We start from the raw sequence: 13,647 nt of genomic DNA on the forward strand, positions 1-13,647 counted from the left end.
ATCCCTAAAACTACATGAAATTAACACATAATCTAAGTAAAAAGAGTGTGTTCCCTGTGAAAGCATCTTGTGTGGTAAGTCCCCTTCCTTCCCTTCCCACCAGATTGCTATGCCTGAGTCCCTGGAGTTTAGAAATTCTAGAGCCAGCCACTAAATCTTATCTGCTCTCCCCAAGATATTACGGTGCCCTTACTGCTATGGTTGGCCCCACTGTCCTCCTAAAATCCCTGTCTTTTCTCCTGCCTGTTGATTGTAACTGGAGCAATGGTGCTACTGCTTCTCCTTCCTCTGACTCAATATTGCTAAGCCCATCCAAGTCCATTCACACTCCCTGCACAGCCTTCAGTACTAAAGACAGCTCCATGCTGGGTTTTGTCAACAGTCACGTTGTTGCCCTCAGGAGCCATCCCAGGACACATGTAAGTAGCAGCAGGTAGGTTTTTGGTCTGAAGACAAATCACCAAGGAGAATTGCTAGACATGTGCCCAGTAGGGCAAAAAAAGAAAGAGCAAGGGACCAGGGGAATGGGAAAGGGAACTTTTTTAAAATTTATTTTATTTATCTATTTTTGGCTGTGTTGGGTCTTCGTTGCTGCACGCAGGCTTTCTCTAGTTGCGGCGAGCAGGGGCTACTCTTCATTGCGGTGCGCGGGCTTCTCATTGTGGTGGCTTCTCTTGTCGTGGAGCGCAGGCTCTAGGTGCGCAGGCTTCAGTAGTTGTGGCACGCAGGCTCACTAGTTGTGGCTCTTAGGCTCTAGAGCGCAGGCTCGGTAGTTGTGGCCCACAGGCTTGGTTGCTCTGCAGCATGTGGGATCTTCCCGGGCCAGGGCTCAAACCCGTGTCCCCTGCATTGGCAGGCGGATTCTTAACCACTGCACCACCAGGGAAATCCAAGGGAACATGTTTGACCTCTTAGTGATATAAGTTTATTCAGAAATCATGGCAGAATTTTTAGTGGTTTTAAATTAGTGCTTCTAATAGCAGCTGAAGTAGTTTTAATAGGGGAAAGTAGTAAGGGAAACTGAAGCGGCAATAGTTGGAAAGTTTTCATCTGATTAAATAAAGGCTATTATTTTGTAGGAATCATCCAGGGAACTTGCTTAAAGTGCAGATTCCTGGGCTCTGTCCCTAGAGAGTTAGATTCAGGGTCTGAAGTAAAGCCAGGAATCTTCATTGTAACAAAGACTCTGGTGATTGTGATGCAAGTGGTCCAAGGACCACACCTTGAAAAATAGTGACTGAGAGATAGTGAAGTAGAAGAAAGGTCCCTGGACCATGCATATGAAGACCTAGCATTGCCACTAGTGCCTAGTGCTGAGGGACCTGAGGCAAGTCACTTACCTCCTTTAATCTTGGTCTCCTTACCAATAAAATGAAGGGTTCAATGAGCTGGTCTTTAAGGACCTTGCCAATGGTAAGAAAAAACCTATTTTCTCTCATCATTCTTATAACCACCATATATCTTCAAAGATTTAAAAATTAGGTAATTAGGGCTTCCCTGGTGGCGCAGTGGTTGAGAATCTGCCTGCCAATGCAGGGGACACAGGTTCGAGCCCTGGTCTGGGAAGATCCCACATGCCGCAGAGCAACTAGGCCCATGAGCCACAACTACTGAGCCTGCGCGTCTGGAGCCTGTGCTCCACAACAAGAGAGGCCGCGATGAGAGGCCCGCGCACCGCGATGAAGAGTGGCCCCCGCTTGTCACAACTGGAGAAAGCCCTCACACAGAAACGAAGACCCAACACAGCCCAAAATAAATAAATAAATTAATTAATTAAAATATTTTTAAAAAATTAGGTAATTATACTGATGTGCATGAGGACAAGCAAATATGCTTATATTTAATAATAAAACAAGTGAGGTTCCTATGCAGTCTCCTGTGTGTGGCAGCAGTACTTCTTCAGTTCCAGTGTGGTTTCTATGATATGCTAGCACATTTTTGGAGTCCCCAGTCATAGATTTCTTTTCCATTTTTTTTTCTAAATCTGTGTTTTTTCCCTTAGGTAATTGTATTGCTCAAATATATCATTTTATCTACTCACTGTATTAGGTACACACTTCCTTCTACAGAAAATGAGAAGCTAAGTTTTAAGACTAGAGAAAAATGCTTTTAATGTGTGAGGAACTCTAAGGTGAAATACATATTTGTAATGGCCCAGACAGAAAAATTATGCCCCTTTCTCCACCTCCCAAGATTGTATTAGCCAACTGTGGGCAAACAGAAAATTTGTTAAGCCTACATGCATCATACTGTATCATTCATTGTCTCTGTATCCTCTCAATTCCTTTCCAAGCCAGCATCACCCTGGTTTATTCATTCCACAAACATTTACTGAATGGATACTCTGAGCTAAAACTATGTGAGGCACTGAGATTTTAGATATAAATAAGATCTAATCCCCTGACTTCAAGGCTATTAAAGAATAGCCTCACAGACTATGAAAGAAGACATGCATTATCACATAATGGCAATATAGTTTGAGAATTACAACAGTACTTAAGTGCAGCCATGGCTGAGAGAAGGGGTGATAAACTCCTTAGAGGTGTAGAATCAGGAAAGGCTTCATAGAGATGCTTATCTTTAAAGATCAGGAGGAATTCTCCAGAGAAATGAGGAAAGAAAGGGAAGAAGAAACAGCACATTCAAATGCAAAGGGATGAAACAGTAGAACTTATTCTGAGAGCTACATGTCATTTCATGTGACCAAAGGGTTGCACAGGGGATTTGCAAGAGATAGTTATGAGAATCTCTAACATTCACTGAGCACTTAATAGGTGTCAGGCATTATCCTGAACAATCTACATGTGTTAATACATTTAATCCTTAGCACAACCCTAATGAGGGAGGTATGATTATTATCCCTATTTGGCAAATGAAGAATCTGAGGTACAGAGATGTTAAATAACTCTCCCAGGATTACACAGCCAGTAAAAGCTGGAACCCAGGCAGTCTTGCTTTAGAGCCCACATTCTGCACTGTGCAGCACGACTGCTTCTTAGAGATGAGACTGGAGAAGGAGACAGAACGAAGATCAAGGAGAGACTTAGAGGTCATCACAAGGAGTCTGGAGTTTATCCCCTAGCCAATGAGAAACTAGGAAATGTTTGAATTAATATATTTGTGCGTAAGAAAGGCCATACAGAAGGAATATACAGAGGGACTAGAAGAGGGCTAAAACTAGAGGAAGGATGCCAGGAAGAAAACTAATGTAATTGTCCCTTAAGAGAAAATGAAAATCTGAACTCAAGCAGTAGCAGTGTGGCTGGGAGTAAGGGAGAGGCAGAGGTGGGACTATTCCTTCTCTAGGGACAGAGCCCCTCTTCAATCCACTCTCTGAATTTGACTCATTCTGTAAGAAATATCTATTTAAAACTATTTCTTCCTATTGTTCATGACTCTATTCTTCCTCTGCTCCTAAATTTCTATCGAGTAACCTATCCTTGGTTTCTATTTCTCAACTGGGCTATCTGATTAGCCAGGGGCTTAAGTGCAAGCATGTCCTTCAGTAGCTGATGATCTTTAACAATGTGAGCCTTCCAATCCCATTTGCGTTCTACTACAGACAGCTTGATAACAGTTTGGTTGACAACTAAAGGAGATAAATAATAGCTAAGAAACTGTCAAGAAAGGGTTCTTCTACATTGAGCAAGCAAGATTATGTCTCTAAATTTGTTTTCCAAAGAAAATCATCCTCTGTACACAGCTTCATTAAGTCTTTGCATCATTGTGTAAAATCTACATATTAAAAGAAAAGTCTAAATGGCTTTTCATTCCCTTCTTAAGGAAATCCTACATCAGTTCAGAGTTCTCAGATAAATAAATGTAAGACTAAGGCTGCTGTGACTTTGTTTCCTTTTGTTTGTTTTCCTTAAAAAAACACTACAGATGATTTCTGAATATTTTCAATACCCAGAATCATAAAAATTCTAAGTTTACATTGAGCCAAACTATTCTTCTTACAGTTATTCTGCCATCTTTGCTGAGAGTGAACTGAGTGGCTGGGATTATGACTATGGTTTCTGCTTACCCAAGACACTCCAATGTGCTCCTGAACCAGATGCTTTTAATCCCTGTGAAGATATTATGGGCTATGACTTCCTTAGAGTACTGATTTGGCTGATTAATATTTTAGCCATCACGGGAAATGTGACTGTCCTCTTGGTTCTCCTGACCAGTCGTTATAAACTGACAGTGCCCCGCTTTCTCATGTGCAACCTCTCCTTTGCAGACTTCTGCATGGGGCTCTACCTGCTACTCATTGCCTCAGTTGATGTCCAAACCAAAGGCCAGTATTATAACCATGCCATAGATTGGCAGACAGGGAGTGGATGTAGCGCTGCTGGCTTCTTCACTGTATTTGCAAGTGAACTTTCTGTCTATACCCTCACAGTCATCACACTAGAAAGATGGCACACCATCACCTATGCTATTCAGCTGGACCAAAAGCTGCGATTAAAACATGCCATTCCGATTATGCTTGGAGGATGGCTCTTTTCTACTCTAATCGCCATGTTGCCTCTTGTGGGTGTCAGCAATTACATGAAGGTCAGCATTTGCCTCCCCATGGATGTGGAAACCACTCTCTCACAGGTCTACATATTAACCATCCTGATGCTCAATGTGGTGGCCTTCATCATCATTTGTGCTTGCTACATTAAAATTTATTTTGCAGTTCAAAATCCAGAGCTGATGGCTACTAACAAAGATACAAAGATTGCTAAGAAAATGGCAGTCCTCATCTTCACCGATTTCACCTGCATGGCACCAATCTCTTTCTTTGCCATCTCAGCTGCCTTCAAAGTGCCCCTTATTACAGTAACCAACTCTAAGGTTTTACTGGTTCTTTTTTATCCTGTCAATTCGTGTGCCAATCCGTTTCTGTATGCAATTTTCACAAAGGCATTCCGAAGGGATTTCTTTCTGTTGCTGAGCAAATTTGGCTGCTGTAAATATCGAGCTGAACTTTATAGGAGGAAGGATTTTTCAGCTTATACCTCCAACTGCAAAAATGGCTTCACTGGATCAAATAAGCCTTCCCAGTCTACCTTGAAGGTGACCACATTACAATGTCAATATTCAGCTGTCCTGGACAAGACTTGCTGTAAGGAGTGTTAACTGTTATATCAGTAACCACATTACTGAATTATACTTAAATATGTAAAAAAAATTATCTGTACCAGTAATTTTAACAAAGAGCCAATTTCAGGTAATTATGTGTTAGGCACATTAGGCAAAAAAAGACCTCGTCCTAGCTCAAAGTGTGGTCTATGACCATTGCCAGTCTAAAAACTATGCGTCACTGGCACATGATAACAATACAGAAGTTGACAGTGTTTAGAAACTTTTACAGCAATTTTGGCAAAGTAATTTTATGTCTGTTGAATCTAATATTTTAAAAATGAGGTGGTATTTTGCATGTCTTTAATTTTTTCTCATTTTGTCCTTGCAATAATTTTTATTGCATTTTATAAAAATGTTAGCCCATAACATTTGAAGTTTAAAATAACTTGTCCTTTTCATCAGATAGCTTGAGAAATACACTCTAGAGATGCACTGTTCAATCTGGTACCCACCAGACACATGTAGCTAAATTAAAATGAAATTAAAAATGTAGTTTCTCAGTTGCACTAGCCACATTTCAAATGCTCAATAGCCACACATGATCAGTGGTTACCCTATTAGACGGCACATACACAGAACAGTTTCATCATCACAGAAAGTTCTACAGGGTAGTGCTGTCCTAAAGAGGTTTATCTATCCCATCTAGGTTCTACTATTTAAAGTAAAGTAAGCATCTAAAGGCACATTTCAGCCTGTTGGTTTGGTGTTTAGTCTCTAAAGAGCAATGAAGCATTAAACAGTATACTGTAAACTCCTTGTGGGTAGGAACCCTGTCTCAATTTTGTTTCCCTGTCTCCTAGCTCAGGATCTCGGCAATAGTATCCAACAAATGTGCTGGATTACACTGAAGTTATGAAATCTATAAGGAAAAAAATTTTTTTTTTCTTTCTAGGGCCCTATCTTTTATGGAAGTAAAAGAAAATATTTAAATATTTTAAAATGCTTAACTTTCATCATTTCTATCTTTGAGGGTATAGAAAAATACATCCAATATTTGCTAGAGGTATTTTTATTTATCAGAATTGACTCTTATAGGACAATGAAATTATGGTTTTAATTGCAGTGTTTTTTGTAAGTTCCTTTGACACTTTAAAGTAACTCACTGAAAGTTTATTATATGCCAAACATGTTGATAAGTATTTTATATAATTTAACCCATTTAATCTTCATAAAACTCTATGATAAAGATATTATTCACATTTTATAATAGAGGAAAACCTATTACAATTTTCCCAAGTTCTCAAAACTAATAACAGATTCAACTAATGGGATTCAAACTCAAAGTTCTGATTCAGGACCCCAGCCTCTTAACCACTGTGTTCTACTGCCTCCCATACTGGTAAATCATAGCCATCCAAAGGCCCCCAACATTTTCAAACATATGAAAAGTTGAAATAATTGTATGTGCACATCCATACACTTAGATTCAACATTTTACTATACTGGTTTCATAACATACCTATATAATTATCTACCAGTATTTATCCATCCATCATTTCTGATGCATTTTAAGTTGCAGACCTCAGTAATTGTCAGCCCTTAAACACTTCAGCGTGCTTATCATTAACCAAAGTTTAGTATTTGTCTACATTTTTAAGGTAAAATTTACATATGGTGAAATGGACAAATCCTAAGCATATCATTTAATGCATTTTGAGAAATGGAGACACCCAAAACCTCCATGAAGATATAGAACACTCACCCCAGAAAGTTTCCTCATGCCCCTTCTTAATTAACCCCTCACCCCTACCCTATAGGGGTAATAATGGTTATGATTTTTTTCCCCATAGATTAATTCTTGTCTGCTCTAGAACTTCATATAAATAAAATCATACAGTTTATACTCTATTTTGTAAGGCTCTTTGACTCAGTACAATGTTATTGCTATTTATCACTGCTGCTGCTTGAATTAGTAGTTCATTCCTTTTTCATTGATGAATAGTATCCCACTGTATGAATATAACACTGTTTTCCATTTTCTTACCAATGGATATCTGACCTATTTCCAGTTTTTAGCTCTTCTTTGGCATTTATTAAATAAATGTATAGTCATAACTAGACTTTCTACACATTTAGTCTGCTTTCAATCATTATGCCATTTTGCAAAATAATTCAAAATAGACTATAAAAAAGTATAAACTTTATAAAATATTCTCTTCTCTGTAATGTGTTTTTTATATTTGACTTTTCTACTCCACAACTAGTTACTTGTCCTCACTCAGATGCAGTCCTCTCTCTTGTAAGCAAGCGTTCTAGAATTTGTCTCAATGATATGAGAGAATGCTAATTAGTCATGTTGCTGTATACACACACAATAAACTTTTTGATTCACAATCACAGAACCAAAACAACTAAGCAAGGAAAACAGCAGAATGTAAAACAAAAGAAAAAATAAAATATAACCTTGTGGAGAAACTTTTAATTATGAACTCTTAATTATTGTTTGAGCCTAAGGTACTTGTACCCATGCACTGAAAACAACTTTTACAGCCTTTTCCACAAATACTGATCTTTATTTTCTACATTATAATTTAAGTTTTAACATATAGAGTCATAGTGTACTGTCTTCCTCATTCTCACATCCTTTCATTCACTAATTATTCCTTTCAATTGTCTTCCACATCAGTTCTTTATTTTGCTTCCCTACCACCACGCCCACATCTCAGGCCATTTCCCCTTACCTCTGGAGTATTACTATACCTCCCTCATTTTTATTCATATCCAACCTTCCCCATGTCCACACTCTCATACCCACCACCACTGATTAATCACCCTGAAGTCCGATCTCATCTTATTACACACCTGCCAAAACTTCTGAGCGGTTCATCATTACCTATAAATTTTAGCTCCTAGCCTAACATTCAAAGAGCTCCAGAATCTACCCTCAAGTTTGCTCACTTTATCTCCTGTTTTTCTACATGAAACAAGTTGCTCCAATTACTTTTCGCTAGCTATGCATCTCCATGCTGGTGCCTGTGCCACTCTTACCACCTGGCGCACCTTCTTCCTTACCTGTCCTCCTCCTGTGTTCTTTAAGACCCCAGCTACAGGTTTATCTTATCAAATTCTTCTTAATCCACTCCCTCCCTAATCCACTATAGTCAAGACACTGCCTTTACTTCAAATAAAGCAGGGCATAAATAATAAATATGTAACCCATGATGGTTTAGCTCTTTAGACTTCCTTAGTACCTGTCATCTGTATCACGTATTTTTTGTTCTACACTGCTGGTATTATTATCTTTACATGTAGATCTCTTATTTCACCTACCTTATAAATTCCTTTAGTGATATACTCATCTCCTACTTCTTCGTTTCTCCCACTATACCTATCCTAGTCTTGCACATGAGGTGATTAATATTTTTAGCTGATTCACTTTTATAACTGAAATATAAAACAATCCTTGTTAAGAAGCATTTTCCTTATGAGATGGTCTCATAGAAAGTGTGTATGTTCCTAATCTGTATAATCTCTCATACATAAATCATAAAAACATCAAATGCTCAAGAAATTTATACTTCTATCATGTATTTTTTTTTTACCACGTTTGAATTTATCACTTGTAGGTAGCAAAATGACTAAAAAGAGTTAATTTGGAGTAGCTCATCTAAACTTATAAAATATTTTTAAAAGGCATTTTGTCCAAATGTTATAACATTTGCTATAAAGGGCCTGGTTTTAGTTTCCTCAAAAATGTATTAAGCCCACGTGTAAATTAAGAATCTTTAGGTCACTAAGATTTCAATAAATGTGTTCACAATTGGAAAGAATCTTTTCTTCAAAATGTGCAATATTTTTATTAATATCAAGTCACTTCCTAAGAGTTATTACCATGAGCTACTTATTTATAATTTAGCTTTCTAGTTACAAATAGTAAAATTTCCACCTAGCTCAGAGTATATCTACATGAAAAGTAGCACAGCATTAACCTACTAACAAGAGTCAAAAGAAATTCCTCCACTAAATTCCCCTGCTCACCACCCAATTAACCTTTGCTATTCATTCTGAAGTTATTAGTTTTGCTACACAACTTAAATGACTTCAACTGAGTGCCTCAGCCAGAACTGGAGTCTCATTGCCCTATGAAGTCTGAGCTGTAACAGATGATTTTTTACACATATTATAGCACACTGAATAAAATAGGTAAAGAAGGTAATCCAGGCAAGGTCAGTTGGTCAGTCCCTAAGAGACTGTGCAAACTCAAGATCTTCTTAGCCTACAGGGAGAGGTGGAAAGTATGTTAAAAAAGCACTGTAGGATGCATGCATGAGAAAAAGTTTGCGTTAGGAATTACTATACATAATACTTACATAAATTTCATTTAACACAACAAACTGTAACTTCTTTCACAGAGACATTCACCACCTATAATAGGGTGTAGGATGACATTTGCCAAGTTATTGTATTTATAAGAACATATAACTTACTTTACGATATTTTGTTAAAATATGCAACAAGAAATGTTAAGCTTGGACATGATAAAGAGGTTCCTGAAAGTAAAAGTAATATATTAAAGCCAAGTCTCAGGTAAACTCCACCAACTTGCAGGACTTAAAGTACAATTTACTCTTTCAAAATGGATTAAGAGTTGTCTCACTTTATCTTCGGCACATGGGCTAAAAATATTTTTAACTGTGACTCATGACCCATCAGTAGGTAATGAAATCAACTTAGTGGGCCAATACCATCAAAAAGTTTTCTGTAATGTAACAGAATAGAATCAAATATAGGAGGGACACACAAATGCGACAGTGACTTTTTTTCTCTGATAAAATGTACCACATAAATAAAGAGGGCAATAAAGTAGTATTTGTGATATAATTTTTTTCTAAATCACTGAAGCAAAGTGAGAATTTAAAATTCACAGTGGAGGAGAGGAAAGGAATTTTAGAAACAACTATTATTGCCTCTCCCAAACACTTAAACCAACACATTAAACCCCAATTTCCAAGTGAATGCACCTTGTCGACAAATTCAGCAGTTAATACAGGGTGACCGGGTGAGCCTGGGGAAAAAAAAGCAGGAAGAAGAATAGAAAGTGTACCCCCTCCTCAACACTGGAGGGGGTACATTTCAGGAATGACACAAAGAATAAGTGTCCTCTTTTGCCTCCCATGTAGAAAAGATGAACATTTCATGGTAGGCAACATCCACGAAGGGAACCCATAGTTCCTGGAAGTTCTCAAGAGCCAGAAAAGGATTTGGAATAGCAGTGGTGGTGGTGGGCAATCACTCTGAGGATGAAGAAGGCATAGCTGGAGAACCTGGAGTGGGGACCAGCTCACTCACTAGTACTAACTGAATCCTCATGCAGCTGCCAACTTTAGGCCAAAGACAGTGTCCCACTCATGTTGTCCATGACCCAGATAAGATTTATCCAGATTTTGAAAAGACCTAACAGTAGCTGAGTCCCTTGGGTAGAACAGAACAAGTGTTGGAATAAATTAAACCCTCCAAGTGGGGTTGCCTCTGAAAAAGAAATGGGGAATTCACCCTGAGCCCAGCCAGATCCAGGTATCTAATCCTCAAGGAGCTTTCACAGACCATAACCCACTCAATCCCAGAACTGCTTTTTGTGAGAGAATTACTATCCTGGCCAACACCATTCAGGGCCAAAACAGGGATCCTAGACTTGGATACCATGTGTACGCCACCCACTAAAAGAAGCAGAATGATGGAGAAAACGTTCCTTTGGGGAATTTGAGTCTACTAAGGAAAAGAATATTACAGAATAGTTTACTGATACATTAATTTGCTTTGTTTTCATTGGTGTAGGAAAACGGTGCTATTTGCATTTTACATTTTGTTTTCTCTCCCTGGTTTTAAGAGTTAACCAGGTCTTCTCTTTTCAAATGAGATTGTCTCACCAAAGCAGAAGGTTCCTAAAGAGAACATCTCTTCTTGACTTTTGTTTTAGAAAACCTAAACTCAATGAGGGAATTCCCTGTTAGGAAAAAAGAAGAGAGACAGTATCTTTGAGGGGTAAAGACTCTGCAAAGGGGTCTTCCACGGTAAGAAAAAATAGAAAAAAAAAAAAAATAGGGCAAGAGGGAAGAGGACAGAAGTATGAAGTATCAAGAATTAGAATGGGAACCTAACCCACTCCCTACAGTTCCCCAGGGAAATAGCAGGTACAAAGAAGAATGGCCTGGCCACATGATAAACCCAGAAAGGCTGATCCTTGGCTCTAGGGATCCTGGCCTCAGCAAAGATTTTCATGTTAAGTATAGTATGGGCTCAACTGAGGCATCTGCCTCCAAGGAACCATCTGGGCTTGCACAATCAGCATACTGCTGGTGATAAACGTAGACTGAAGGTCCAGAGAAGCCTTCTTAAATATCCTGCTACTTATAAGACTCTCCAGGATCCTTTTTGTTTTTTCAAATATGATTTTTTTTTTATTGGAGTATAGCTGCTTTACAATATTGTGTTAGTCTCCAGGGTCTTTTGTAACATGGTTTAGTGAGAGGTGGGAAGAACACCAGCCCCAATCTAATAATTGATACTGACTTCACCATGAAGGGGAACTGGAGTCTAATTTAAATATTACTTCAAAATTAAAGTAATACGACATTTTTTCATGCTACATCACACCTGATACATCTATGCTTTGTAATGGTATAGACCATGGGGGTTAAAAAATAAAAACCTGTTAAAACAGTTTGAAATGTAAAATGAAAGAAATGTAAAACTGTATATTTGTACCTGCATCTGAATTATAATTTTATTAAATTCCATACAGTGAACAACATGTGATATAGTCCCACTGAGGTTAATGATGTACTGAGCTCATCAATTTTACCACTCTGCATCACCAATGGCTTTTGCAAATACATAGTCTCTCCCTCCAAAACACACAACACCATCTTTCAAATAGAATTTCCATTTGTTCTTGCTTCGATGAATCTGGAGGGAGAAAAACAGCCTAAATTAATTAAATTTAGAAGTTAAAGGACCATTTACATTTCTTTGCATATCCCATGGGATTATTCTGATCCTAAATGGGAGTTCTTTATAAATAAGACCCTCCTCAAGATAGTTTATTCATTCATTCAGCAAATATTTGTTGAGTTCCTATGTGTCAGGTATTGTTTTAGGCACTGGAGATCTATTAGTTTTTTAAGAAGGGAAATATAGATATAATTTTTTAGAACAGGAAAAAAATTCCTGTCTTTGAAGAGGTTACATTTTAGTAAGGATGGGAGAAACAAACCTAATAAACACGTAAACTATATAGAATATTAAAAGGTGGTAAGTGTTATGAAAAATAGATCTAGAAAAGGAATATCACAAAGAGGTGGGGTTACAATTTTAAATAGAAGAGTCAGGGTGGGCCTGACTTGTGAAGTAACATTTGAGCGAAGACTTAAAAAGAAGATATTGACTAGAGAGCATTCCAGACAAAGGGAACAGAAGTCCTGAGGAGGGGCATGCCTGGATTGCTCAAGAACAGCAAAAAGTTCACTATGTCTGCAAAGGAATAAACAAGAGAGGATGTAGTTAATATTATCCGGAATGAAAAAATAGTGGTGTTTCATTTCGAAGAAGAAAGTCACAATAACGCACTGAGCAAGGTCTGAAAATACAGCTATAATCTATCAGATTCTATTAGCTATTCTTTGAATTCAGTAAATCAGCCTGATACAAAATTAAAACTAGAAAATCCTACTACCTTAAGAGGTAAGAAATCATACAATCATTGTTACTTCTGGGTAAACCACAAGTGACTATTTTAAAAATTTAGAAATATATGATCTGAAATCAAGGGTAAAAATTAAACCTAGTTGTTGACTGCAAATAGTCAAATCAAGGAAGAAAAGCCTGTGACTAGTATTTGGATGCATTTTGTGAAGCATAAGAAAATACACAGGATAAACTCTCTATTTCTGTGTGGGGGAAATGGCCTGGCGACGGAAAACTTCTTTTCTGAGTTTGACTTCCAAATTTTCACTTGCACTTTATCTTAAGTCTCGGGGAACACAACAGTGACGACAGAATCCTTAACACAGATGACAAAATCTGGCCAGAATTAGGAAAAGAACAGCGGTAGAAGCAGCAGCAACAACTCATCCCAGTAGCTTTATCTAGTGACTACGTTATTCTAGAAATGCAACAATGGTTCAACATTAGGAATTTACTAGTATAAAAACTATATTACTAGACCTAAGGAGACAAATAATATAATCGTCTTCAATGATGTTGAAAAAGCTTTTGATAAAACTCATGCATTACAGATTTTTTTTTTTAACTAAAATAAGAAAGACTATGTCCTACAAACATACACACACACACACACACCCCTACCTCAACCCAAAAGCCGTGACTTAGTGCTTAGTGCGGAAACCCTAAAAGTACTCCCGCTCAAGTCAGGACATAGACAAGAATACCCACTCTTATCCAACTTTGCACTCTAGAGGTACTAGCCAATACAATTAGACAAAAGGAAAGTACAACTGGCACTAGCCAACACAATTAGACAAGAAGAAAGAACTAGAGAGATAAAAATTGGAAAAGATGAAATAAATT

General features: G+C 37.8%; 2 protein-coding genes across 4 annotated transcripts in view; one reads left to right on the forward strand and one right to left on the reverse strand.

The window, feature by feature from the left end:
• LHCGR (luteinizing hormone/choriogonadotropin receptor) overlaps window positions 1-8,796 on the forward strand; it is a 64,658-nt gene extending 55,862 nt beyond the window's left edge. For 2 of the 3 annotated variants that reach the window (XM_036873562.1, XM_036873563.1), the window contains one exon: window positions 3,963-8,796. In XM_036873562.1, the coding sequence (XP_036729457.1) occupies window positions 3,963-5,115 (1,153 nt within the window). In that variant the 3' untranslated portion in view covers window positions 5,116-8,796. The remainder of the gene's footprint in view (window positions 1-3,962) is intronic. The other variant, XM_036873564.1, reaches the window with a different exon arrangement.
• A 3,111-nt stretch (window positions 8,797-11,907) lies between these two features.
• The window catches only part of GTF2A1L (general transcription factor IIA subunit 1 like), a 62,532-nt gene continuing 60,792 nt past the window's right edge, over window positions 11,908-13,647 (reverse strand). Inside the window, exon 9 of the mRNA XM_036873837.1 lies at window positions 11,908-12,027. Coding sequence (XP_036729732.1) covers window positions 11,920-12,027 — 108 coding nt within the window. The 3' untranslated portion in view covers window positions 11,908-11,919. The remainder of the gene's footprint in view (window positions 12,028-13,647) is intronic.

The sequence above is a fragment of the Balaenoptera musculus genome, chromosome 13, assembly GCF_009873245.2.
Source record: "Balaenoptera musculus isolate JJ_BM4_2016_0621 chromosome 13, mBalMus1.pri.v3, whole genome shotgun sequence".
Taxonomy (NCBI): Eukaryota; Metazoa; Chordata; class Mammalia; order Artiodactyla; family Balaenopteridae; genus Balaenoptera; species Balaenoptera musculus.